This window comes from Canis aureus, chromosome 14 (assembly GCF_053574225.1).
Source record: "Canis aureus isolate CA01 chromosome 14, VMU_Caureus_v.1.0, whole genome shotgun sequence".
NCBI classification, from domain to species: domain Eukaryota; kingdom Metazoa; phylum Chordata; class Mammalia; order Carnivora; family Canidae; genus Canis; species Canis aureus.
The window spans coordinates 4,797,663-4,824,055 of NC_135624.1; the positions used below are offsets into that span (position 1 = coordinate 4,797,663).

At 41.0% G+C, this 26,393-nt stretch overlaps 1 protein-coding gene across 11 annotated transcripts in view; it reads left to right on the top strand.

The window, feature by feature from the left end:
* VPS13B (vacuolar protein sorting 13 homolog B) overlaps positions 1–26,393 on the top strand; it is a 718,401-nt gene that overhangs the window by 660,650 nt on the left and 31,358 nt on the right. For 10 of the 11 annotated variants that reach the window (XM_077846711.1, XM_077846713.1, XM_077846712.1 and 7 more), the window contains 10 exons: positions 5,824–6,087; positions 6,773–6,856; positions 7,034–7,209; positions 7,682–7,852; positions 8,420–8,621; positions 9,740–9,928; positions 12,547–12,693; positions 14,741–15,024; positions 17,659–17,786; positions 18,019–18,218. In XM_077846711.1, the coding sequence (XP_077702837.1) occupies positions 5,824–6,087; positions 6,773–6,856; positions 7,034–7,209; positions 7,682–7,852; positions 8,420–8,621; positions 9,740–9,928; positions 12,547–12,693; positions 14,741–15,024; positions 17,659–17,786; positions 18,019–18,218 (1,845 nt within the window). Of the gene's footprint in view, positions 1–5,823; positions 6,088–6,772; positions 6,857–7,033; positions 7,210–7,681; positions 7,853–8,419; positions 8,622–9,739; positions 9,929–12,546; positions 12,694–13,062; positions 13,347–14,740; positions 15,025–17,658; positions 17,787–18,018; positions 18,219–26,393 lie in introns of those variants that run through there. The other variant, XM_077846720.1, reaches the window with a different exon arrangement.

Consider the following 26,393-nt stretch of genomic DNA (forward strand, 5'->3'; position numbering starts at 1 on the left):
TAGCGCCACCTTCGGCCCAGGGTGTGATCCTGGCTGGAGACCTGGGATGGAGTCCCACATCCGGCTCCCTGCATGGGGCCTGCTTCTCCCTCTGCCTGTATCTCTGCCTCTCTCTCTCTCTCTGTCTGTCATGAATAAATAGAGTCTTTGAAAAAAAAAATTCTCACAGAATGTTACTAACCTTTTTTTCCCCTTGACTATAAGAGATTTCCCAGGTCTAAGATTTATTACCTAATAATATCTTCGGCAAATTTGTTAACCTTTCTGTGCCTCATATTCCTTTTACAAAAGAAACCACCCAGTAAATATTAGTTCACTGTTATTTTTATGTTAACTATTCTAAAATATTTCTGAGAACAGAGGAAAGTCTAAAGTAGAAAAGAAAATCACCCTATTTCTCCCACCCAAAGATAAATACTGTTACTACTTTGGTATATTTTTTCTACTCTTTTTTTTCTGTGTAGATATTTTTTAAACAACGTGAAATCTGGTTATAATTAGTTTTTCAACTTCTTTTTTTCATTTAACATTATATGATGATTACCTTCTCATGTTATCTACAATTCCTGAACTATCTTTTTTAATAGTTGCATAATAATTTGCCATATGGTATTCTGAAACACATTTAGACATCCCCTTCTTGCTGCACTTTTAGGTAATTTCCAATTTGTTGCCATAATACATCTTTAAGTAAATATCTTTGTGAATACATATGTATATCCAAATGTCTATATATGTCCTAAAGTAATTTGCTGTAAAATTCAATTACCTGGGCAGCCCTGGTGGCACAGCGGTTTAGCGCTGCCTCCAGCCCAGCGTGTGATCCTGGAGACCCGGGATCGAGTCCCATATCAGGCTCCCTGCATGGATCCTGCTTCTCCCTCTGCCTGTGTCTCTCTGTGTCTCTCATGAATAAATAAAAATAAAATCTTAAAAACAAATTCAATTAGCTGAGCAAAGATGTGAATCTTTTTATGGTGCTTGATATATCTCCTGAAACTAAAAAGATGTAGTTAATTATTTTACCAAAATTCATGGTTTTGTGTCACCAGATTCCTGTTACGGCTACATTAATCCTTTAAATAACTAAATATGTATTTTTGTCCGAATCATCTACTGACTTTCTGAATTGCCTGCTTCTCCCTCTGCCTATGTCTCTGACTCTCTCTCTCTCTCTCTCTCTCATGAATAAATAAATAAAATCTAAAATTCATATATATACACATACATATACAATACACACACAGATATTAAGGCCTCTGGTACCAAATTGCATTTCAGGATTTCCAAATGTTATTTGTACCATTGAATGTTGAAAAGTTCTTTTCTATAGGGAACTCCCTTTCACACTTGTCTCTGCTTGTATCCTATTATAATAAATGTTCTTGTAAAAAAAAAGTAGAATGCAGCCAAACAAGAAAGGACTTTTCAGAAAGCAATAATGGAAACATAAGCCACCCTCCCATTGCATTTACTTTTTTTGAAAGAAGTGGCATCTCCCACAAGAACTAGCAAAATCCATTTTCCATTCCTATTGCCATGGAAGACACATACACACATACACACAATATTTATACTTTGAGTTTTAGCATTTATTGTCATAGCCAAATGAGATTGGGCTCTAAATTAGAGCCATTTTAAAAACTTAGCAGAATAGTGAAAAGTGGAACACAGAAACGGTAATTCATGTTAACCTAGAAGGAAGCAAATGGAAAATGGTTTGTACTGAACCCAGGTAATACTGAAAGGTTCAGCAGACCACCAGCTTCAAAACAACTGCTGCATATATCAAAGTTGTGAAAAACCTTTCTCGTCTTTCAGTTGGATTTAATTCTTTTATTGTCAGGGTAGATTAACTCAAATTCAGATTAGCTCCAGTTAAAGTGCATCAGAGACCCAGGATTTCCTCAATTAGTCAGTTTGGGATGGAAGATAGGAATCACGGTTTCAGAAGAGCTTCATGGATTCCTGCCTCTCTCACATCTTGGCTCCTTTTCTTCTACCCCACCTGGGCTGGGAAATTTGCAATAAACCACAGCTGCCTAATTTCCAAGGCCCATTTGGGGAGGTGAGTGTGTGCAGCCCCCTTATGGTACCTTAACTGCATTAACACACCCTGGGGTAACGGAGAACTGGTTAATATGCTCCTGCACAGTGAGGTTTGGTTATCTGGTGCCCTGCCTTTGCTCTACCCCTGTTGTTTCCCCAATTCAGTGAAAATTTCTCACTGAATTTTCATACAAAATTTTTCAAGAACTTTGTACATTACACAGCTACCCATGTGCACACATTGACTTCCACATCTCCCATCCCCTCATTGAGGAAAGCTCTACCACTCTAAAAACTTAAATGTACATATGTATGTATGTATATATATCTGTATCTTTATACATACACTTTTAATCAGGGCTAAGATATCATTTTCCAGTGCATCTGGTGCTCTGGAGCTATTCTTTAATATCACTATTCTTCTTGGCACTGATCTAATAAGAGTTCTGAAACCTGCTAAGTAAAATCATATGTGGAAATCTTCAATACACATCTTTGTGGCTTTGGGGAAAGAGGAGAATTAGTGTGAAACCTGGAAATGTGTATTAAAGAGAAACCCTACATTAAAAAAAATTAAGTAGCTGTCTTCAACTGATAAATTAACCTTGAAGTTCTAACCGTAATTTCCAAAATAAAAGCATTGTAGGTGTTGCCACTTTGAAGAAAAGCAGACATGGCTCTCACTGAACCCTGCGTGGGAGCACCATTCCGAGGAGGAGCCATTTTGGATTTTCCTTCATCTAAGTAGCCTTCCCTCCCTGGCCACTTTTAAGGGTTTTCTTTTTTATCAAATTTGAAAGCCTATTTAACAGGCTTTATAGTTGAAAATGAAACTATAAAAACCCACCAAGAGAATCCTTGTCTTTAGACAAAGTGAGTCCCAGATGGTTGCAGAGATTCTGTGGTTTCTCTGAGAGACAGCAAAATTCTCTCCTAAATCTCATGGGGCCCAAAGGTTCTGAAGCAAAAGTAGTGTGCACACATTGCCAGGCCTGGGAACATCAAGAGGAAGAACAGAATTAAATACTGCCTCAGAGCTTTCCCATGTTCATTTAAAGTTAGGCGATGCTAAGGCCTCTTAAGAGGCCTAGTAACCTCCAACATAGGCTAAAGAAGAGCTTGCCTGCTAACTTAGGACTCATGGTTCAGTTGTCTTCTGTGTTTGTTATTGAGAAAACATTGTTTTAAAAGATTATAATGGTCAGAGTGCCTAGGAGTAAGGTAGCAGTTAACCACAGCTTGGTTTTTACAGATGTGCTTCTCTAAAGAAAATTCAAAGGAATAGATAGTTGGAAAATAATAAAAAAGTGGGATCCCTGGGTGGCACAGCGGTTTGGTGCCTGCCTTTGGCCCGGGGCGTGATCCTGGAGACCCGGGATCGAATCCCACGTCGGGCTCCCGGTGCATGGAGCCTGCTTCTCCCTCTGCCTGTGTCTCTGCCTCTCTGTCTCTCTCTGTGTGACTATCATGAATAAATAAATAAAATCTTTTTTAAAAAAAAAAAGTGCTAAACTTCACTGTTCAACGAAAGGGTTGAAACAACAATAACAATTTTTGGTCTATCAATCTAGCGGGTTTGTTTGGGATAAATAGTTCATAAATAATCATATTTATTTGTTTAAATAATAGGTTACTTACAATAATATTTACAAAGTACTCTTAATATCACATAGGAAAACTTATCCTAATGGAATAAATGGAAAACACCTAATGGGTGTTTTCAGTTTGAAGTAAAAAAATAAGCTTTTTAATCTTCATAGTAAGTCAATGAGGCAGATACTCTTATTGTTACTATATAACATTTATTATATATATATATATATATTCTCTCATAACATCTTCCATGACAGACAAGAAGCAGGACTTTCTTTTCTCAAATTGTCTCCCTTATCAAGAAGTAAAATCTTTCTCAGAGCCGTTTAGCAGTCTTTTCATATCAAAGAGCAAGCACCCCCATGTTCACCCCTAAAGTGATCATTGGCAAAATGAGAATGGAATTACAAGGATTGGTTTGTACCAATTATGACACAGACTCTGGAGACCATAGAGATGGCCACCTTTCCTGAATACTTTGCTGCTTTTTGAGACCTAAAACAAATCTCCCTATTAATAACTGAGGAGGAAGAGGAATCACCTCTTTGGAATGGAACCGGTGGCATCTGCCACTACATTTACATTATGATGGGCAGTCTTTATTCTATTTTTTATAGTTTCTAGATTTTCTTAATTAGTAGATAATAATTTCATGAAAAACAGACCTTCAGAGTGATTATCAACACAGACTCTGGCCCAGAGAGTCTGGGTAACATCAGGCAAGTTATCAAACATCTCCATGCCTCTGTTTTTTCCTTGTTAAGTTGACAAGTCATAATAGCACCTATTTTATATGGTTGCTGTGAGGATGAAAGTTAATTTGTAAAAGTGCTTTGTATTGGGATGTGTATGTGTATACTCCTACATGTACATGTACATACATATGTATGCAGAGAAAAAGAGGGAGAGATTTATTTTAAATTGCCTCACATGATTGTGGAAGCTGAAATCCAGAAAAGCTACTGTGGGTTCCAGCCTGAAAGCTAGCAGTCTAAAGACCCAAGAGGAGCTGATGTTTTTTAGTCTATGTCCAAAGGCCAGGAAAGACCAAAATCTCAGTTCAGTCAGGGAGGAAGAAACCTTCTTGAATAGGCTCATTGTTCTTGTCAAGTCTTCAGCTGACAGGATGAGGCCCACTCACATTAGGAAGGGCACTCTGCTTTACTCAGTTTACCAATTCAGATGTTAGCTTCATCTAGAGGCACCTTCACAGACACACCCAGAAAAATGCTTGACCATAGGATCTGTACAGCCTGTGGCCCTTTCAAGTCGACACATAAAATTAACCATCACATGCTTAGACCTGTAAGTAAAATACATATATATCAAGGTGTGTATGTGATTACTATTTTTATAATCTGGGGGAAAATATTACAAATAAGAAAACCCACTCTCTGTGAAAGTCCTCTGTTTTCCAGTCATGGTGAATATTTGTATTACAGAAAAATACACTGCATAGGAATAAATTGTGCATTATCTTTTCAATTTCAACCAATTTAAGAGACATTTCTTAATGCCTACTGTGAACTGTACTCTTAGCTGGATGAAAAATTGGGTGACCCATGGGTTTAGTAGATCATTCTGTGTGTTTTACAAAGACAGGGGCTTCTACTCTCTTGGGAAAACCAGAATGAAATAAACTATAATTAGGTATCCAACTTAAAAGTTGTCTGTATTATCAGTTTATAAAGTGATCTCTTATTGCATAAGACTGTGAGAAACTCCTGGAAACCAGCCTTGGAAATGGATAAATCACAATTGGCCTGTCAACCACCAGAGCTGAAGTCTTGTTCTCAATCCCTATCCTTTTTGCCACATCCTGTGACATCACTGACTGCCACCTTCTGGTGGGTCTGTTCTCTTGGGGCTTCAGCTTCCCCTGGTTTACCTCCATACTCCTTTGCCTCTTCTTCTCTGCCCATTCCACAGCTTCTGTGCCCCTAAATCTGCCCCTAAACTGTTGGTCAGTTGCTGGTTGAAGCCTCCACTTCTTTTCCTGGTCAACTATTTTCACTCTGTGCACATTTACAAGGCTTTCATTCCATTGGTCTTTAATCTCCAGCCCACCTCCCCCTCAGGCACACAACCAGTATTTCCAGCTGGCTGGACCCTACCATGTGCCTGTCCTTTGAGTTCATGAAACCTGAATTGATGAAACTTTATCTATTTATCATCTTTTAGATTATCATCTGTGGAAGACAGATCATTTGTAGTTACTTGTCTCAAAGCATAGAACTCAAAGTCGTTCAGCATTACATCAGTCAAGATGGACAAGCTGTGATTCGAGAACATTTTGACTGCCTCACAGCCAAACAGAAATTGCCTTCATACATACTAGAAAACAGTGAACTGACGGAGTTATGTGTGAAAGCCAAAGGAAATGAAGATTGGTCAAGAGACGTGTGCTTGGAATCTAAGTCCCCTGAGTACAGCATTGTCATTCAGGTATGAGAAGTAGTAGATTTGGGAATTGAGCAGCTTTAAAATTAAAAATTTCTCATTATGCCCATTATTCAGTATGGTGCTGTATTTAAAAAATGACCTGTACAAAAGGGGACATCTGAAATAAGATAAAAAGACTTTTAATATTTCTTCTCGAGTGGTTTCCTCCCATCCCACGACAATACGGCTGTTGTATCAGTCCCAGTAGTTTTTAGAGTCAAGATGCTACCCCTCTCAGGTGGAGGCAGGTTCTATCTTGAGAAAGATCCTTATGTGCCAGGGCTTGGGGTGGAGGTGCAAGGGGACATGATAGAGAGTGGTGTCCTTACCTCTTGAGAATTTTTGCAATGGTCTGTTCCTTTTTCATCTCTTCCTCATGCTCTGCCACCATCATTTTCCTTCCCACGACAGACAGATCCTCCCCGCCATTCTCCCACCTGGTCTCTATCAACCTCTCCTCACACAAACCCCTTTGTCTTTAAGAAAACATTGGCCTCATTGACTCACTGTACATTCACTATATGCCATAATGAAGCCTGGTTTTGCTTATTCTCTGTTTTTAATGGCTCTTTTTCTATAACTTTAAATGTTTTTAATCCTCCAAACTGACATTATATCTGTTCCTTGTTCTGAATTAGTTAGGAAACTGTTTAGTGTTTCATAGAAGCCTTTTCTACCTCATGTACAGGTACCATCTTCAAACAGCTCCATCTTTTATGTCTGGTGCACAGTTTTGACATTAGAACCCAACTCTCAAGTGCAACAACGAATGGTGAGTGCTTCCCAATTCTAAAATATGGTATATGACTCTGACCTTTCCTGTTCTGAAATAAATTAAGGTCAGAGTGACCCAGGGAAGAGATTTATTACAAGTTTGTTTCAGCATCAAACAGCTGGAATACTGCAACAAAGCAAATATGAAAGTGATTCTGTCCTTTTATTTTTATAGATTGTGTTCAGCCCTCTTTTTATCATGAGGAGTCATCTTCCAGACCCCATTATCATACACTTGGAGAAAAGGAGTCTGGGATTGAGTGAAACACAAATTATTCCAGGAAAAGGACGAGAAAAACCACTGCAAAACATAGAACCTGACCTTGTGCATCACCTAACATTTCAAGCAAGGTACTGGAAAAGTCCTCACATTTTCTTAACAGAGATTTAGTAGAAAAGCAACCTTGTACCGTTGAGGATATTTTTTTGTATGATGTCTTATGAGAATGTTATTTTAAATTGCCCTGCCTAGTGTTTTATTATCCTCTTCAATAGTTTTGAATAAAATTAAGCTTCTGTAATTAAACTTAGATTTAAAAGCAAGAGGGATTGGAAAATTTAATTGACACATAATTTCTCTCATGGAAAAAGAGATGAATAGAACTCTTACCCAAGCATGTGGGGGACGGGGACAGGGAGAAGGGGCAGGGCCCAGGTCATCCAAAAACAGTGTCACCGGTCCCTAAATCAACAAAAATTAGCCCAATGTCCCAAAAGGTATTGGTCTATATAATACATCTATAGTTTGATTTTTTTAAATAAATTATAGACCACTTTAGAAACCTGATATTTTACTCCTGTTTTTTTCTTTTCCATTTCTTAGAGAAGAAGATGATCCTTCCCACTGTGCTGTTCCCATCTCAACATCCCTCATTAAGCAAATAGCCACTAAGATACACCCTGGAGGCACAGTTAATCAGATCCTTGATGAATTCTATGGGCCAGAAAAGTCCCTTCAACCCATGTGGCCCTATAATAAAAAGGATTCTGACAGGTAATGCTCTCTAGCAGTCCTTTTCTACAAACATTTCTCAATATTAATAAATAAATGACCATTCACCAAAATGTTAGATACCATAAGAGGTGTTTTTAAAGATTGATTGACTTATTTTAGAGACAAAAAGTGACAGAGGGCGAGGGGAGAAGCAAAGGAAGAGGGTGAGGGAGAATCTCAGGCAGACTCCCCACTGACTGTAGTGTCTGACACAGGGCTCGATTCTAGAACCCTGAGATCATGACCTGAGCTGAAATTAAGAGCCAGCCACCTGACTGAGCCACCCAGGCACCCCAAATGGTGTTCTTAAAAAGAAGATATTTGCATGCATCTATCAGATCCTGACCTTTTATCATCTGGGTAGATATATTTTATGGACTGCTTTACTCATAATTTAGAACATAATTGCATGAAAAGTTTCTTGTGAATGCAAATTCAGCATTGGATGATTCTAGTGTGAAGAGGTGTCATACAAGAGCATTGTGTGTCTGGAATCCTTAAACATATTTCATGAATACTGAAGTCATCATATTTCATTGAGTCTCTTGGATGTGGTATTTGGAACAGGAATGAACAGCTGAGTCAGTGGGATAGCCCAATGCAAGTGAAGCTGTCAGTCTGGAAGCCATATGTTAAAACCTTGTTGATAGAGCTTCTACCCTGGGCCCTGCTTATCAATCAATCCAAGTGGGACCTCTGGCTGTTTGAAGGAGAGAAGATTGTTCTACAGGTTCCTGCTGGCAAAATTATTATCCCTCCTAATTTTCAGGTACTGTAACTTTTTTTTAGCTAATATGAATTCTTTTCTTTCAACAGCTAGCTTTTATTCTGAGCTTGCATTTATATTCTTAACAGAATCAGTTGTAGAAAACTGTCTTCTTAGATGCATATGTAAAGGGTATGGAATGTTCTTTGATATTCAAAGACATTTCAGATGCCTTTTTTTTCCCCCATCAGCAGTATTCACGCTTGAATTATCATTAAATTTGATAACTTGTACTAGTTACATTTTCATTTTCATTGTGTACAGGATATTTGACAAGCATTAGGGTTGGCCTCCTCAGAGTATGTTAAGGATATAGAGCCATATTCTGTGCTAACCCCACTGCCTAGATAAACTTGCAGTTCTTACAAAAATTCTCAGAGATCTACAAGATGGGAGAGAATTGAAGATTTCTGAGCAACTGTTTTTGTCAGAGCCCCTTTTCCCTTATAAGTGGACCTGGATATCCATAATCATGGATGTCCACCCAGTTGTTGATAATAACAATGTGGAGTCATTACTAACACAGGGTGGGGAGGGGGTGGAACCCTAATGTAAAACAGAATTTCACAGCCAGACTATATTCCATCACAAGAGAACTTTCTTGATAAGGCTAACCCATTTCAAGAAAGCACATATATCTTTAAGAAAACAGAATACAAGGAATTCCTAAACAAAATGTTTTCCTGGTGGGGAACAATTGGAGAGTCTTCTTTTTTGAGCTGTAGTTCATGAACATCTTTATTCAATTGCATTTTTCCTGTGTGTTTTTTTTTCTTTTAAATAATCAGATGATATTACCTTATGGAATTGGAATGTTAACCTACATGTACCTAAGGTTGCATATTATTCTTTACTCAAATGAAATGAAACCCTCCATTTTTAAGTCTTTGTGTGAAGGGGTTTTCCCCCCTTCCATAAATATGAATCCCATTGTGAATCAAAGAAAACATTGAGAACTAAAAGAAAATGTATGTTGCCATTACAAAAACAAAAACAAAACTCATAAAGGGATTTGGTTGCCTAAGTAGACCTATTATATAATATAAAAAATTCCTGTGAATTGAGGTAAAAAAAATCCAAGTTAAGATAAATACTTTATAATTGAGGCATTGTTTTTCCAGGAGGCTTTTCAAATTGGAATATACTGGGCAAATACAAACACTGTGCACAAGTCAGTAGCAATTAAACTGGTCCATAATCTGACATCTCCAAAGTGGAAAGATGGAGGTAATGGTGAAGTTGTGTCATTGGATGAAGAAGGGTTTGTTGATGCTGAAATAAGGCTTGGTGCTTTCCCAGGACATCAGAAGGTAGGATCAAAGTCTGTGTGGCTCCGGGGAAATAGCATGCCATCCCCTCAAGCTGTTTAAGATGAGTCTACCCTTTTCTTTCTAGTCCCTTTTTAGTATTACATGCTCTAGACAATGTATAACAGTGAGACATGCGATTTCTTAGACCTCTCAGTTTCACAGGGTTTGTTTTTTATTTTTTTCCTTTACCAGTGATAAAAGCCATGTCACATAATTTATCCAATAACTGCTCTATTTCAGAACACTCAGCAGTCACTTGATTGATCGTATGTGGGGGAAAAATGAACTTATTCCGAAGTATCCACAAATTATACTTGGCCTCCTTTTCTTAGAGCAAGAAGTAGAGTTGCTAACATTCTGAGCACCGAGTGAAAGGGCAAACCTCCCATAGCAAATGTTAAGTTTCTGGAAAGGGCATCCTGAGCAGAATCGATTCTGATCTTCCCATAGAACCTAATGTTATGAGGGACTTCTATTCCTAAACAGAGAACTGATACTCGTGATGATATGAATACAGAAAACCTATTTCATCAGTTATTTAACTAAATACAAACGGTGTGTCATTTTCAGCATCAATCTTTTCTAAAGTCTATGAAAACCAATTAAGTTGAATGATATAGTAACAAATCACATTATCCTCAATGGATGGCAGCACAACATCATAGCATACCATGTTGCGGTCTCATGCTGTACTGAATAATATCTTCGCAATTTTAGCACACACACCCCCAAATCAGAAGAAAGGCTACCTCATCAGAGTAGCATGATTCAGAATGACCTTTCTCTGGGGAGAAGTTAGATTTTGACAGGTATTTTGAAGAGCCTATTGCAAAAAGTTAGTGTTATTGGTGACTTTTTAAAATAAAATTTCTCTGATACAAAGACGTTGGTTTCTCTTCAGTATTCAGGGCTGTTATCCATTTCCTCAGAGTTGTCTGGGCAACACATGTTTATGTGCTGCCAGCCAAAATACTGTAACATGGGTGTAAATGGCAAAGAGCTGTAAGCGTGAATCACCCAAAGCTGAATAGTTGTAAGTTGAGAACAACCATCAAAACCTGGAAAAAATGTCATGATATACAGTCCAATACCTCCAGCACCTCACAAAGTGGCCACAACAAGTGCTGAATAAATGTGAATGAATGGACTGTTGGAAATAGTATATTTACTATTTATTACATAATAATATATATTTATATCTCATTATTCTTTGCTAGTGATTCTTTTTAATCACAAGACCCCCTTACTCTCTTAAAAATCCTTATAGGCCTCCAAAATCCTTTTGTGTATGTGGGTTATAACTACTGACATCCATCGAACAAGAAATTAATACAAAGACTTTAGAATGCAAGAACACACATACATTATGTTAGCCATGACAGTTGTGACATCATAGGTCATATAACCTCTGGAAAACTCCACTGTACATTCATGAGACAATTAGAATGGAAAAGACAATAGCATCTTCGTATTATTATAAAAATAGTTTTGACCCTTGGACCCCCTGAAAGGATCTCAAACCCCATGCATGTGCGCATACACACACACACACACACACACACACACACACACACACACACACACGAGTCCCAGGCCATACTTGGAGAACTGCTGTCCTGACATTCCCACTTACTAAGTGGGTATCTTTAGACAACTAATTCTCCTCTGAGCACTTGACCCTCATAAAGCTTGGTAAGGGAACCTTGTGGAGGTTAAGAGCAGTACTGTAGAGTCAGACTGCATGGTTTCTAATCCCAGCTAGCCCATCTGTCCTTATGACCGTGGGCAAGTAACTTCACTGGTTTGAGCCTCATTTCCCTCTTCTATAAAATGGGGATAATAATAGCTGCTTCGTGTGGGTTATGTGAGGATTCTGTGACTTAACATGCATAAATACTTATGACAAGCAGAGCACAAGAAACCAATTTCTGAGGGCCAACCATTGTTTTTTATCATCATCACTGGTAAAGTTCTCAAAACACCTGGTGGTCCCTACTAGACCTTAGGCAAGGTTGCTGCCGTGATGAGCATGAGGAAGATGAGGAGGAATGCCTAACTGAATTTTTTATGTTGAAAAGATGAGCGGCATCTGTTTACATAAAAGAGTTTATAATTAAATATTTTGTGAGAGAATGGGTTAAATAATTTGAAAACAAGTCTCTCTCACTATGCTATAGCACCATAAATAACTGGTTTTCTAGAATACCCTGTTGTAAATAGTAGCCCCTTTTAGGGCCTGGGACATTTTTGAGGCTGAGAGGGGCCTCCAGTAAATACTCTGGAACACAAGTTAAAATTGGTACTATCCTGGACAAACCAACAGATGAAATGAGCTTTTAAAAATAAGGAATTGTTGGGATGCCTGGGTGGCTCAATGGTTAAGCATCTGCCTTCGGCTCAGGGCATGATCCCAGAGTCCTGAGATCGAGTCCCGCATCAGGTTCCCCTCAGGGAGCCTGCTTCTCCCTCTGCCTGTGTCTCTGCCTCTCTCTGTGTGTCTCTCATGAATAAATAAATAAAACCTTTAAAAATAATAAAAATAAGAAAGTGTTATATGCCTTATAACATTTTTTTGGCCTTATGATATTTTAAAAATTCTTTCCTCAATTGTCTTGCAGTTATGTCAATTCTGCATTTCCTCCATGGTACAGCAGGGTATACAAATTATTCAGATTGAAGACAAGACTATAATAATCAATAATATGCCATATCAAATATTCTATAAACCACAGTTATCTGTCTCCAAACCCCACTCTGGAAAAGAGGTAAGCAGTTCATAACATGATTGATTTGTCTGATGTTTTGATAAATTAGCAATAATTAAGATTAATTTTTTAGCCTAGAAAAGAATAATAAACTTAACACTGAATCTAGGTAAAGAGCAATTTATTTTTTATTGAACTAAAACCATGGATGTCAGGGTCAGCACTTCCAAGGTAGTTAATGAGCAGAAATCCGATAAGGCAGCAGGTCCTGACACAGTGCCAGGGTCACTGCCGCCTGCACCCCACCTGCTCAGAGGCTGCAGTACACATTTCTAGCATGCTCGCTCACCAACCCGGAGCTCCACCAGCAGGGAAGTGGGCCTGAGGACCAGCTCCTGGGTCTCATGGAAAAAAACATCTGCCTCCCAGGCTGCAGAGCCAACAGGAGCCATGCGGGCAGAAGGCTCAACCCCAACAAAGCCACAGACTTGGGAGCACTTGGGAGTTCTCTGCCCATGAAGAGAGTAAATGTGAAAATGTACCAGCTTATTTATAGAACATTTCACTGGCAGAAAGTAAATACAAGAAGGATTTTTTATTCACTTCTTCATACAATTAAAATGAACACTTGTATTTTGAGAGAGTAAGGAGACCTTTTAAAAGGACTTAAACAAAAAAAAAAAAACAAAACAAAAAAATAAATAAAAATAAAAGGACTTAAACACATAATATACTAAGTGGTCTGCTGTTGTTTTATGCTGTTGAAACTATCATAAAGGAATGTATTTTCTTTCTTTACCTCTGCATTTATTTTTATCCGTTTCAGCTCCTAAAAATTACATTAGAGCAGTAAAATAGGATGAAAGTCTTACTCTTCTGAGCTTAGAGTGCATTATAGTATTTCAGAAATGTCAGAATAATAGAATTTCATCTTGGTTCATTGAAGCATTGGTAGAATAACTATGTGACCAGAAGTACTCAGCTGGGCGAGGATGTTCTCATTCTAGGTGAGGATCTGGAAAGACAGTCAGCATGTGTGCAGATAATTCTCCTGTTCCTCCCCACCCTAGGGCTTTCTGAGATACCGGGTCAGGGCTTCCCACACTGACATTTCCTCATCTGAAAACAGGTGTAACGTCACATTCCTTGCAGGTCTTTGGTGGCAATTAAATGAGGTATTATGAGTAAAAAAGCGAGGCACGCAGGAAACAGTAGTAGCCAGCAGCTATCACAACAGCAGTGTTGCAGCAAACTCCTGGTTCGCCTCAGCTTCCTGGAGGCAAGGGGAAGGCCCACTTTCTTCCAGACAGCTGAAGAGTGTCCCCTTTTTCACCCATACCTGCTTCAGGCAGGTGTGGGAATTTTTTTTAAAGACATGATAATCCCTAGCCCCTCAGGGAGACCATGTGGGACAGTGGGGAAACCAGCAGATAGGAAGCAGGAAGCCTGGCCCCGGCTGGGCTCTGCCATTCACCGTCTCTGTGATGCTGGACAAATCACCACCTCTCTGGAAAGCAGCTTCTTCAGGAGTTTTAAATAAAGTATCTCTAATGGTCCTTTTGAAGTCTGAAATCCTGAGACTCTACTATGCCAGAAACCCTGTGGAATTTCAAGTGAGGGTTGGGATCAGAGCTTCCTCCCTCCTCAGGATAAACCTTAAACAAAAATTGTCTTCTGAGCTCCCAGTCCGCTGTTCTGCATCTCATTCAGCTCTCTCCTACCCAAGGCCCCTCAGGGCCCACCCTTTCAGTTCTTCCATCCCTGCCCAAGAGGACCCCTTCTCCAGCATGTGGCCTGTCTCCCCTTACGACATCTGGATTTTTGCAGAACATGGGAGACATTAAGAACTTTGCATCACCTTCTAAATCACCCCAGGCTTACCGTGTTTCATTATGCCTAGAAAAGCAGACCCCGCTCCCATGGCTTCTAATTGTCTCCTTAGGGCTTTCTCATGGGAATGGGATCCTAACATGCCCACATCCCCCACCTGGCTACCTCCTGAGGATACGTGGTTATGGTTTCTTAGAAACTCTACTTTAAGAAGCTTAATTTCTCTCCCATCGGTGTAGTCACTGTGCTCTCTTAGCCTTGTCTTTTCTTTTTTTAGTATTTTCACATTCCAGACAGTGCAACTTTCAGCATTTGCCCGGGGGGAGAGCAGGCTGCTGTGAAGCCCAGCTCCCTTCCTTGCTGGGACCTGATGCCTGACATGAGTCAGTCACCGCTGGACACATCCCTGCTTCAGAAACAGATCCTGCTGGCCTTCTCTCCTGCCGCAGGTGCCGGCAGCTCCCAGTGCTGGAGCCTGCCGGCCATAGTGAGACCAGAGTTTCCCAGACAGAGTGTAGCAGTGCCCTTTGGAAACCGTGGGGAAAATGGATTCTGCACCAGGTATTTTACATACATGTGCATGCCCTTCTTTGCTTGTTGCTACAGCTCTTCATCCAGGTGCCAGGAGAGACAAAAGAGTAGCTGCAGTGCTCCCCATATGTAAAACCAGGTTCGACTTTTATTTTTAACAGTGTCTAGGCATTGTGCGCAAATGTGCTCGTACCTGGGTGGCCCCAGTGTACTACTGGTGAGATTTGTTTTCCTACTACTGATGCAGCTTATACTGGGGGGAAATGGTGGTGTTTGTCCCATAGAATGGCAGCAATACATCATAGTAAAAAGATCGCCTTCCACGATTACTCCTTAGCCTCTGTCAAGGGTTAAAATATGAGGGAGTCAAGTTGGAAAACTTTTTTCCTTTCCCTTATTTTACGTCTACTTCAAAATGGAATTCTTCTTTAAAAGTCATTAAGAGAGATAACTTAGATAAACACAAGTCACAGAAGACTCTGTTCTGTGGTTGTTCCTGCACGCAAGTTCCTCCAATTACCAATTACCAATTATGCAAATAACAACCACAGAATCAAGCCGGAGACATGTAATGGTTTGTTCATACTGGACTTTTATTTTGCGGTTGTTTTGCATGCAATACGTCCTTTCTGGAGCTGTCAGGAATGACTTATTTATGGCATACATTAAAAAGTACAAAAGAAAACCTACTGCGATCTTACCAGAGGTACCTTATTCTCATGAATTTATAGACTTTAAGACTTCAGCTCTCCTAACTTTTTGATGTCTACAGAGATTTCTAGCAGTTGTATTTTAAAAGATAACTTCCTAACTCGTGTTACCCATGACAGTAAGGCCCTGTTCCCTACACACATCCCTTCTTCTTTCACAACATTCAGAAACATCCCTGATTTTATAAACACTTTTCATCCCTGATCCTGGAGAGGAGTGGTTATATTTATGTTCTATCTGGAGAAGTTAAGCGTGGCAAGTTTAAGGAAGTATTTTGGAAAGTGATGTGAACCTATGTCGAGAAAACAAAATTTATTTTTAGAACTGAAAGACCTGGAGCCTGGATGGCTCAGCGGTTAAGCACATCTGCCTTCGGTTTAGGGCATGATCTTGGAGTCCCAGGATCGAGTCCCATGTCCAGCTCCCTGTGGGAAGCCTGCTTCTCACTCTGCCTGTGTCTCTGCCTTTCTCTTTCTGTCTCTCTCATGAATAAATAAATAAAATCTTTTCAAAAAAAATAAATAAATAAACTGAAAGAATCCTAAATAAAATTTCACTTGGAAATGCTGTTTAAAGTTCTAAGAATTGTAAGACATGATTTTATTAATATAATTTAATCTTATCTATGAATACTAAACTAGATATTAGATTGAAAATACCATATGTTAGTCCTGGCCCTCAGCTTTCTTGGCTAGCGAGAAGAAATTCTCTGAGGTTGGCTTGCCCCAGATCTTTCAAAATTAGGCTGGGAAAAGAACTTTGGTATGTATCCAAGGACTGTACTCTGCAAGTAAATTCACTTCCTACAGCCCCATCTCCTCCTCTCCTTCTACTCGCCTCACTCCTATGGTGCACATTTGATGGTGTTACTAATGTGATTCCCTGAATGCCAATGGACAGTTTGTTTTTGGCATTTCAGACAAATACTGTCTTTGGGAAGGACTCACACTAGTGAACAGGATAAATGGCAAATAAATTCTTCAGTGCATTATCAACCCCTTTTTATCACTGTAAACTGAGGGCGATGTTTGGCAAATGTCTGATTTCTTCGGTTAATTTGGTCAGTCCATGCAATTTAAACTTCAGAGAGGGGTTTTTTTTCCCTGTTTTTTTTTTTTTTTAATTTATTCATAGAGACAGAGAGAGGCAGAGACACAGACAGAGGGAGAAGCAGGCATCATACAGAGAGCCTGATGTGGGACTCGATCCAGGGTCTCCAGGATCACGCCCTGGCTGCAGGCGGCGCTAAACCGCTGTGCCACCGGGGCTGCCCTTTTTCCCTGTTTTGATATGAAATATTGTTAGGTAGTCTGTGGTATACACTGGAAAATTTCTGTCTCCCCATTGCAGAGGGCAGCCTATGCCCACACAGCAGTTTTTCCACTGCCAACGAAGACAGCTTCGCTCTTGGTAGTCAAAGTGAAGATCGTGTAAAGTATGATAATACTGTGAAAATTGACAGCTGTCATTACGAGCCTACCTTTAGAATATAAAAAGAACAAGTACCCAGATTCTCCAGCAGTGCTTCTAAAAGCACGTCAGCTCCTCTTATGCCAAAACTTCCTAAGCATCGTTGAGAAAGAAGACACTCTGTGTGAAGGGTTTAAGGCACATTTGGCCAGGGGAAAGTAGAGTCAAGTCAGGGTTAGTGCAAGGTTAGCTATAATTCTAAGTGGTATAAGTTATTTATTCTTTTAAATAATTTTTGTACATCTTTGAATATTTTCTGATAATCACATGTTAACAATGTTGTGAAAAAATCAGTGAAGCTATAATTAGTGTATGACAGGCAGTAGATGAGAGGATGGTCTCCTTTCTCTGGAAACATTTCCTCTGAGGGATCAAAGAGAAGGTGTTCTGGAGTTGTGAATACTACAAATCTAAATAAACAGGTACCAAGCATTCATTTTTTTTCTAAACCACTTCTGTCATTTGATTTGATTTCAATTCTAGGGCAGTAGCACTGACATACCAAGAACACCTTGGAGTGATTTACTTGACCCTCTCAGAAGACCCTAGTCCTCGAATAATTTTCCACAACAGATGTCCAGTAACAATCCTTATAAAGGAAAATATCAAAGGTATGTTTTATAGCATTGAATTTAAATAATATAAAACCTATATTCTTTCTGGAGGTTTTTATCTAGCAGCTACCCATGATTGCTGTGAAGAATGTTTAAATAAGAGTATCATTCATCCCTCCCTTTTCAAGAAGTTTCTCCTGCCGCATTATGTTTACTATCCCTTGGTCTTTGTCCTCAAGGCCTAAGTCTGCACATGTGTTTTTTTGTTTTTTTGTTTGTTTGTTTTTAGATATTCCAGAGTTTGAGGTTTATTGCCGAAGAATTCCTTCTGAATGCTCAATTCATCATGAACTGTATCATCAGATTTCCAGTTATCCAGACTGCAAGACCAAAGACTTACTTCCCAGCCTCTTCTTGAGAGCAGAATCTCTGGAGGATGTAACAGCCGAGTGGAGCGACGCCGTCGACATCAACAATCAGGGGACACAGGTCAGTGAGCCATGCATGTTCCTCCCAAGGCCCAAAGACAGATTCCCTTTTCTAAGGTTCCATGCTTGTCTGTTTTTAAACAGTTTTCCAAATGCTGAACTTCTTGTTCTCTGTATGAGGACACCTGTGAATCCATTTTTATATGTCATCATTCAGTTATAAATTCTCAAATACAAGTATGTGTCTCCAAAGCGTACTATCCAGCTATTTACCAGAGAGGAGTATTTGGTAAAGGCCAGCCCCCATTGGGTCTAATCCAAGGTCAAAAACAAAATAAAATTGTTAGACTTCTCTACGTAGAGGATAGCCCTCCTGTCCAGAATTTAGGAAAATCATAATGCCAACCCTAGATTCATCCCATTTTTTCTAAGTTTTAAAACTTAATTTAAAAATATACATATTTTTGGGATCCCTGGGTGGCGCAGTGGTTTGGCGCCTGCCTTTGGCCCAGGGCGCGATCCTGGGGACCCGGGATTGAATCCCACGTCGGGCTCCTGGTGCATGGAGCCTGCTTCTCCCTCTGCCTGTGTCTCTGCCTCTCTCTCTCTCTCTCTGTGACTATCATAAAAAAAAAAAAAAAAATCATATTTTTAAAATGTACATAACACTTAGCAAATATAAGTACCAAGTTACAAATTCTGAACAGGTAAATGTCCCAATTGGTCTCTCTCTTACTCTCAGGGGTGGATGGTGTTTTATTTTTGTTGAAAATGGCATATGAACCTAGCAGTTCATTTCTGCTGTACTTTAATTTTACCATTTTAGGTGTATAATTGAAAACACTCCCTCTCTGGTACAACCACCACCACTCTGTTCCATCATCCCAGACACTGTACATTTAGGCAGTGATTCCCCACTCTCCCTCCACTCAGCCCTTAGCCCCTGGTAACCACTTCTGTACCTGGCATCTCTGAATGTGTCCAGTTCACGGCACCTCATGTAAGTGGAATCTTACCATACTTGTCCTGCTGTGCCTGGCTCAGTCCACTTAGCATAGGATCTTCAAGGCTCGTTCCTGTGTGTGTCAGCACTTCATTCCACTTTATGACTGAGTAATGTCGCAGTATACTTTGTTACACCTATGAATTCATTTGTAGGTCCCATCTACTATAATGGTCACAAGACACCTATTAAAGTTATAAATATATTTGCCATAATAATGATTATCATTTAATAATCGCCTACTATATGCTAGGCATTGTGCTAAGCACTTGGCATTCATTCCTCTCTAACCCTTACAGTACCTGTACAAGACAGGGCGATGGGCTGCATGTGACAGAAGTGAAAACTGAGCCCTCCAGGAGTAAGATGACCTAATTCCCATGTGTTACAAGAGAAGGGCCTGGGATCTGATCCAGACCTGCCTGACTCCACAGCACTGCTCCATACCGCTATGCCATGATCCCTACTTCCCTGCCCGGCATTCCTGAGCTTCCCTCTTCCCCAGCCGGCATGTTCTTTCTCATCTATCTAGATTCTCTCTCCTCCCCCCCAACTAAAATCTCCTCCCCACCACCAGCCCCTCTCGGTGTTCATATAACATTTATAACAATTGCATCTCTTTCTCTTCTTTTTAAGATTGTATCTGTTTACTTGAGAGAGAGAGAGAGAACCGAGCAGGGGGAGGGGCAAAGGGAGATGGAGAAGGAGACTCCCCACTGAGCAGGGAACCCAACATGGGGGGGCCAATCCCAGGACCCCAGGATCATGACCTGAGCCGAAGGCAGACCCCCAACTGACTGAGCCACCGAGGCTCTCCTACATTTATTTCTCTAAATTTGTTTCCTACCAAGTTGGAATTTCTGGGAGTCAGATACCTGGTATATTGATCCTTAGCCTGAGGCAGAGTGCCTGTCAACATAGTAAGAATAAATATCAAATCAGTAAATGAACAACTGAATGAATGAATGAATGAATGAATGAGAAGATGAGATTAGGTGAGAAAGATTGTGTAAAGGAAGGAAAGAGAGCCCCAGGTCTGACCTTGGGAAAGGCCAGTGTGTCAGTGCAGAGCAGCCACAGAGACTGAGAGGAAACAAGCAGAGCGGCAGGAGGAGAACTGGGCTGGGGAGAGACGGAAGGCCCCGGAAGGACAAATTTATAGGCTACAAAATGGTGGGGAGAGGGAAGCATGGTAGCAATTGGAAATGACAATTGTAAGTGGAAGGGGGAGAGTAGAGGAATACGTGAAAAGACCAGGAGACCACGAAGCAGAGGAGGTCAGAGAGGAGGAAGCCGTGTCTATGCAGTAGGGGCAGAGTCAATCAAGGAGAAGCTGGGGAAAGTCAGTGAGGACCTGTCTGGAGAGCCCAGTGCAAGGCCCAGGGGTGGAATTCTACTTGCCCACAAGACATCAGAAAAGAGGTGGGGAGGGGCATAGGTTAGGGAGAGCTATTTGGAGGGAGGGACCAGAAAACTGAGTGAACTGAGGCACCAGGATGAGTTTATTGTGAGGTATGGAGGAAATCATCTGCTGAAAGGGCTGGCGGCCTGGAGAAAGAGGTTGCTGTGGAAACAGGGGAAGGATGGGGCCCAGGCCAGGTGCTCAAAGAGCCAAGTGGCCCCGGGGGCCACACTACCTGCAGACCTGTGTTTGTACTGGCCCCACACACAAGGGGGTGGTTCCTATCAGCAGCGCTCATTGGCTGCACAGGGAAAATCTAGACCTGTGCAGCCTCAGGAGACATTCTTGGTCTCATTAAGGTACAAAATAAAGACTGCAGGCTTCCCAAGGCTTCCTGAACTCTGCGTCACTTTGGAGATTCTTCAAACCTTGCTTGCTTCTCTATGTGTAGGGTGTTCTTTACAATAGACTTTCTGCCTGCCAAACCTTATTTCAAGGATTCCCATTCACTCTAAATTTCCTCAAACCTTTGTAGTCACAGATACTTCAAAACTAGGAGGAGGTGCTCTTTCCAACACCCTTCTCATCCCTGGTCTGAGGACCCAGCAAAGGCCCACGTTCCCATTAATCTTTGAGGAGCTGTGTGCCATATGTCCTGCAGACCGTGGTTCACTTCCTACTCTGCAGGAAGATTTGTTTCAGACCCTCACCGACATCCCCTCAGTAATACACCAGGGCATATAAATCACTGGGGAGCGAAGGGAGCTGTGTCCTCTGATGAAAGGAAGCAGCCCTTCTATAGGAGTGAATTCGTCTTCCAGGAGCCTTTCCTCAGCCCTTGGTCTGAAGCCCATGATGCGAATTTCAAAGCTGACCTTAAAATGAGGATTAAAACACCATAAAACCCCCAATCTGCCCCAAGGAAGACAACTCCTCTAGCTTGTACCAGAGACAGGCCCCTCACCTCAACTTTGGAAATAGGACAGTGTCAGGTTGTACAATTTTGAAATGGAATATGACAGGGAACATGCAGAAAATAAGTTTATAATCACACAAAGAAGGATTCTTTGGATCAGGAGTTATTGGGAAGACCTGGTAGCATGTAGACCCTAAAATTCTGACTGTACTCGGTGTGGGTTTTCCAGGTTTGTGTTCCTGGCTCACACCTGGCTAGAAGACATCTCAGGGCTTCTCACCAGAGGCCCCGAAGCAACAACTGGTGCTCTTAACCATGACTTTACAGTGGTTGGTGGCCTGACTCCAAGGAAATCCTTGTTATTTTCCTAATAAATAAGTTGAAGACATAAAAAATGAGCTTTACATTGGCCATTTTAAGCCAGTTTTGATCCTATCAGGAAAACAGTTTAGAACCCAGAATAGGTAATGGGGTTGTAGTGTCTGAGGATCAGAGACCTCATTTTCATCAGTGTTAGGTGATATTTTTTTTGGATAAAAAGGTACAAAGAAAACGCAGCTACCATTTTACTAACATCAACACTGAGAAGTGCACTTCAGTCACTGATCATCAAATATGTGCTGAATTTCTAGAATGTGCCAGACGCTCTAACCAGGTACTAGGACCATGTGAAACACAGTGAACAAGAGGGAACACTACCCTTGCCCTCAAGGAGATGCCACATGGAGGAAACCAATAACAAACAAGTGATCCCTGAGGCTGTTGGGTTGTGTGAACTCTGGGAAAACTGCAAGGGGAGGTCAGCTGTCCTGTTGGGATGGACAGCAGACTAGGTTGAGAGGCCAAGGAGTGTCCGTCAGGTAAGAGACCTCGTGTCTCTGCCTTTGAGTTGAACAGGCTTTAAGTAGATAGGAAAGTGGGAGATTTTTCTCAGCAGAAAGAACACGTTTGAAGCTTTGGTGCTCAGGGAGGGAGCCTGGTCCTTTCTGGTCTGGGATCTATGTGCCAGTGTGGCCAGAGTGGCAGATGAAGGAAAAAGGGGCAGAAGGGGGCTGGTGAGGCGATTCAGGGTCACACCTGGCAGGATTCTGGATCTGCAACCAAGGAATTGGGTTTATACCTTAAGAACCATGGGAAGTCTGAATTTTTTTCTGAAAAGCAATCCTTGAGCTATTGAAATAGCAAAGGAGGAGAAGCAGTTTGAACCCTAGAAGGTTTGCAGATGAGTTTTCTTCAAAAAAGATCCAGTAAGTTCTCATGATCTTTCATGTTTAGTGGAAGTGTTTAGTGGAGTCAGTGTCCCTGGGGTTTTCTTCTCCATCTGTGTGGAAGATGGGGAATGACAGTCCTTCGTGTTTCTGTAGCTCTCACCATTCACGAAGTGCTTTCACATCCGTAGTGTCTATTCTTTTGTTCATTTATTCAGCAAGCTTATATTGAGGAACCATCCAGGGCCAAACCTCTTCCCTGAATAAGGCATTACTCCTGCTCGAAGGACCTGAGCGTAAGTAAATAAATACAGTCAAGTGGAGTATGTCCTAAGACAGAGCCTTTGATCACTGCAATAATTCTCAGATTGTTAGGGCAATAATTTTTGTTTATTTTCCTGATGAGAAGATTGAGGCTTAAAGAGTAATCAGCTAGGTGGTTTATAACTAAGCAGGATCAGGCTGGAACTGGGATCTGCCCACATGTGGCCCAGTCTTGCTTTTTCTGCACCAAACTGAGGTCACCGTCTGACCTTTGAAGTCCAGCCCCAGCTACAGATATTGCTACCTGAAGGTTCATGAGAGCACGGATTAGAAGTTTTCTACTTTCGCTTTATCTAGGGCAAGGGTCCCTCCCGTGACGTCTCCCCTCAGTGTCCTAGCCGTGGCTTATTCCAGCAGTGACTATAGGAAAGTTTCTGCCTGTATCAAGCTGAAAATTCTCCCTCTGTGGCACCCACTCATTCATCCTTGTTTTAACCTCTGGGGCATCACAGATTGTTTGCTTCCCCTCTAATATAGCAACACTACAATTATTTGAAGGCAGCTTCAACATCTTCTCTAAGTGTTCCCTTATCCAGGCCAAACATTTCTGGTTCCTTGAATCATTCCTTCAGTAAATGTGATTTCCAGACTGATCACCACAGTTACCCTTGTCTGAATACACTAGTGTGTTATGTTCCCTTTTAAAAATCTGGCAGTCAGAATTATACATAGTATTCCAAATGTGGTCTAACCAGCTATTACCTCCCTGTGCTTCCATTAATAAAGTAGAAGATTGAGTTAGCTTTTTATTAACAAGTTCAGACTGTTTGTTATTATTGAACTTGTGGTCAACCACATCCCCCAGGTCTTTATCATATGACTTGCTGTACAGTTGACTTTTTGAACCCAGTGACAGAACTTTGCATTTATCCCCAATAAATTAAATCTTGTTGCTATTGGCCTGGTCCAGCTTGTTGAAATCACTTTTAAAAAAATCGTGATGCTGTCATCCAACATATTAAGTATCCTTAGTAGCTTTATGTCATCTATAGATGTGGTAAGCACACATTCTACGTGTTCATCCAAGTCATTAATAAATGCGTCGAACAGGACAAATCCAAGGTCTTCATGGCTATGGAGGGTCACTGGATACCTCCCTAACACGTGGTTTCGGTCAGCCACTGACACCTCAAACTGCACGATCATCTAGTCCACATTTCTTTAAATAAGAAAAGTCATCTCAAAGCATTTTTTAAACCATACTACCTAAGATGTGTCTTATCTTGTTTACAAGATTATCATGAGGCTCTGTGCTGATGAACCGGCACTCAGACATGTAATCAGTGCACTTGATGCAGAGCAGACCAAAAGGCCCGCAAGCACTAATGCTAAAGATCATGTAGTCAGATTCCGACACCTTTAGCCTCCATCCAAGAATGTTTACGTAGAAAAAAAGCTATCAAATCAAATGAGGATCTGATTTAGAAAATGTGCCATAGAGATATTTTGCCTTCTTGCTCACGTCACTCACCTTCCTCCTCCACCCCGTATCGGGGCCACACAGATATCACCAAGTTGGCACCCACTTCTGAACATCTGCCAAGTGCCCTAGTCTAGAGTCTTCTATATGTTTATACTTTGTCCCGGTTGAGTCACACCTGCTTTTAAAGATACTTGGGAGTAGGGATTTCCCTAAATATTTTTTCAGCAACTATACAGAGGGAAGAATTAGAATAGAATTCTAATTCTAGAATATCACTATTTTGTTTTCATCCTTATCTAGCCTTTTCTCATTTTAGAAATTCATCTCCCTTATTTTCCTCTCTGGGATATCTCATCTCATTGCTTTAGCTACAACTATCAGCCAGCCGGTCACTCTCAGATCTATCCCTGGCCCCTGCATCTCTCCTAAGCTCCATGTCTGTGTTCTTAGCCACCCACCAGACATCTCCACCTGAAACTGAGGAGCACCTCAAACCCAGCATGCCTGAAACCCGAGTGATCATATGCCATTTCCCAGGCCAGCTTCTCTTAGAGTCACAACTCCCCAGTATAAAAACCTTAAATACTATGTATGTAAATTTGTATTGACTTATTGCTCTATGTCAAGCACTCTGTAAATATTATCATTAGTCCCTGCCACATCCCATAAAGGTAGATGCTACCCGAAACCCGAGAAGTCACCTTGCACAAAGCAAGTGAACCTGGGATCCAGACTCTGACTGCCAAGCATCTAAGCCTATAGTTTTCCTACTGAACCCCAGTGTCTTCCCTTTCCCTCTTTACCCCCACACATCCAGTAAGTCACCTGGTTCTGGCAGAAATTCCTCAGAAATGTCTCTGGATCCACCCCTTCTCTCTGGGACCATGGTCTACTTCAGGCTTTTTCCCATCATCCCTCTCCCAGAGTTTGGCAGTAGCCCCTCAGAAGGTCTCTGTTGTCAGCCTCATCACCTTCAACTCTATATCCACAGATACCACCCAAATGATTAGTAAAATACAGAGTCCAGCCCAGAGGAGGCTTTCCAGTCCACTAGACTACTTAGACCACCACCTGAGACATCTTACTCCTTTATTCCCTCTACAGGTTAAGGGTCAGTCCCATAGCACACCTGCAAATTTCTTCTTCCCTTCAAAGCCTACGTCTTGACTTCTTGCATATCATGGTTTTCCTTAAGATATTTTCTTACAAGCCACTTGAGCTGGAGATAGAAGTAGTACCTTTTCAATCTATTCCTTTCCAAAACAGGGAGTAAAAGTTTTTATGAAAAATGAATTTTAGGCAAAGGTCAGAACAAATAAAATGGCTGACTTACCTGCAGATCTATTTATGGAGATTGAGTATCTGCCATCTGTAAGCTGGAGACCAGGAAAACCATAGTGTAATTTAGTCTGGGCCCAAAGACCTGAGAACCAAGGGAGCTGATGGTATGAATTTACCAGAAGATGAAATAAGACATCTTAGTTCAACAGTGAGGCAGGGGAGAGGGAGCAAATTATTCCTCCTCCACCTTTTATTCTTTTCAGACCCTCTACAGACCCACCCACCCCACACTGGGGAAAGCAGTACACTGAGTCTACTGATGCTAATCCCTTCCAGAAACATCCTCACAGACACATCCAGAAATAATGCTTCACTTGGCCAGTCAGGTTTACTCATTACTCATCACAAAAGGAGGTAAAAGTCTGAGGCGGGAGCAGCATGAGTGAGGTGTAAAGGACGGAGGCCCAGCAAGGTATACCCCGTGGCTGTTGTAGCCCAGTTGAGAAAGAAATCAGTAAAATACAAGAGGAGGTGAGGAGAGTGCAGAAGGAGTTTTACTAACAGTTCTACCTATGATTTAAGTCTACCTCAGTTGCAGTGCTGGGATGTTTTATATCTCCCTCCTGATTATCCCTAGACTGCCACATGCAGCCAACAGGGAAAAAGAGAGAGGGACACG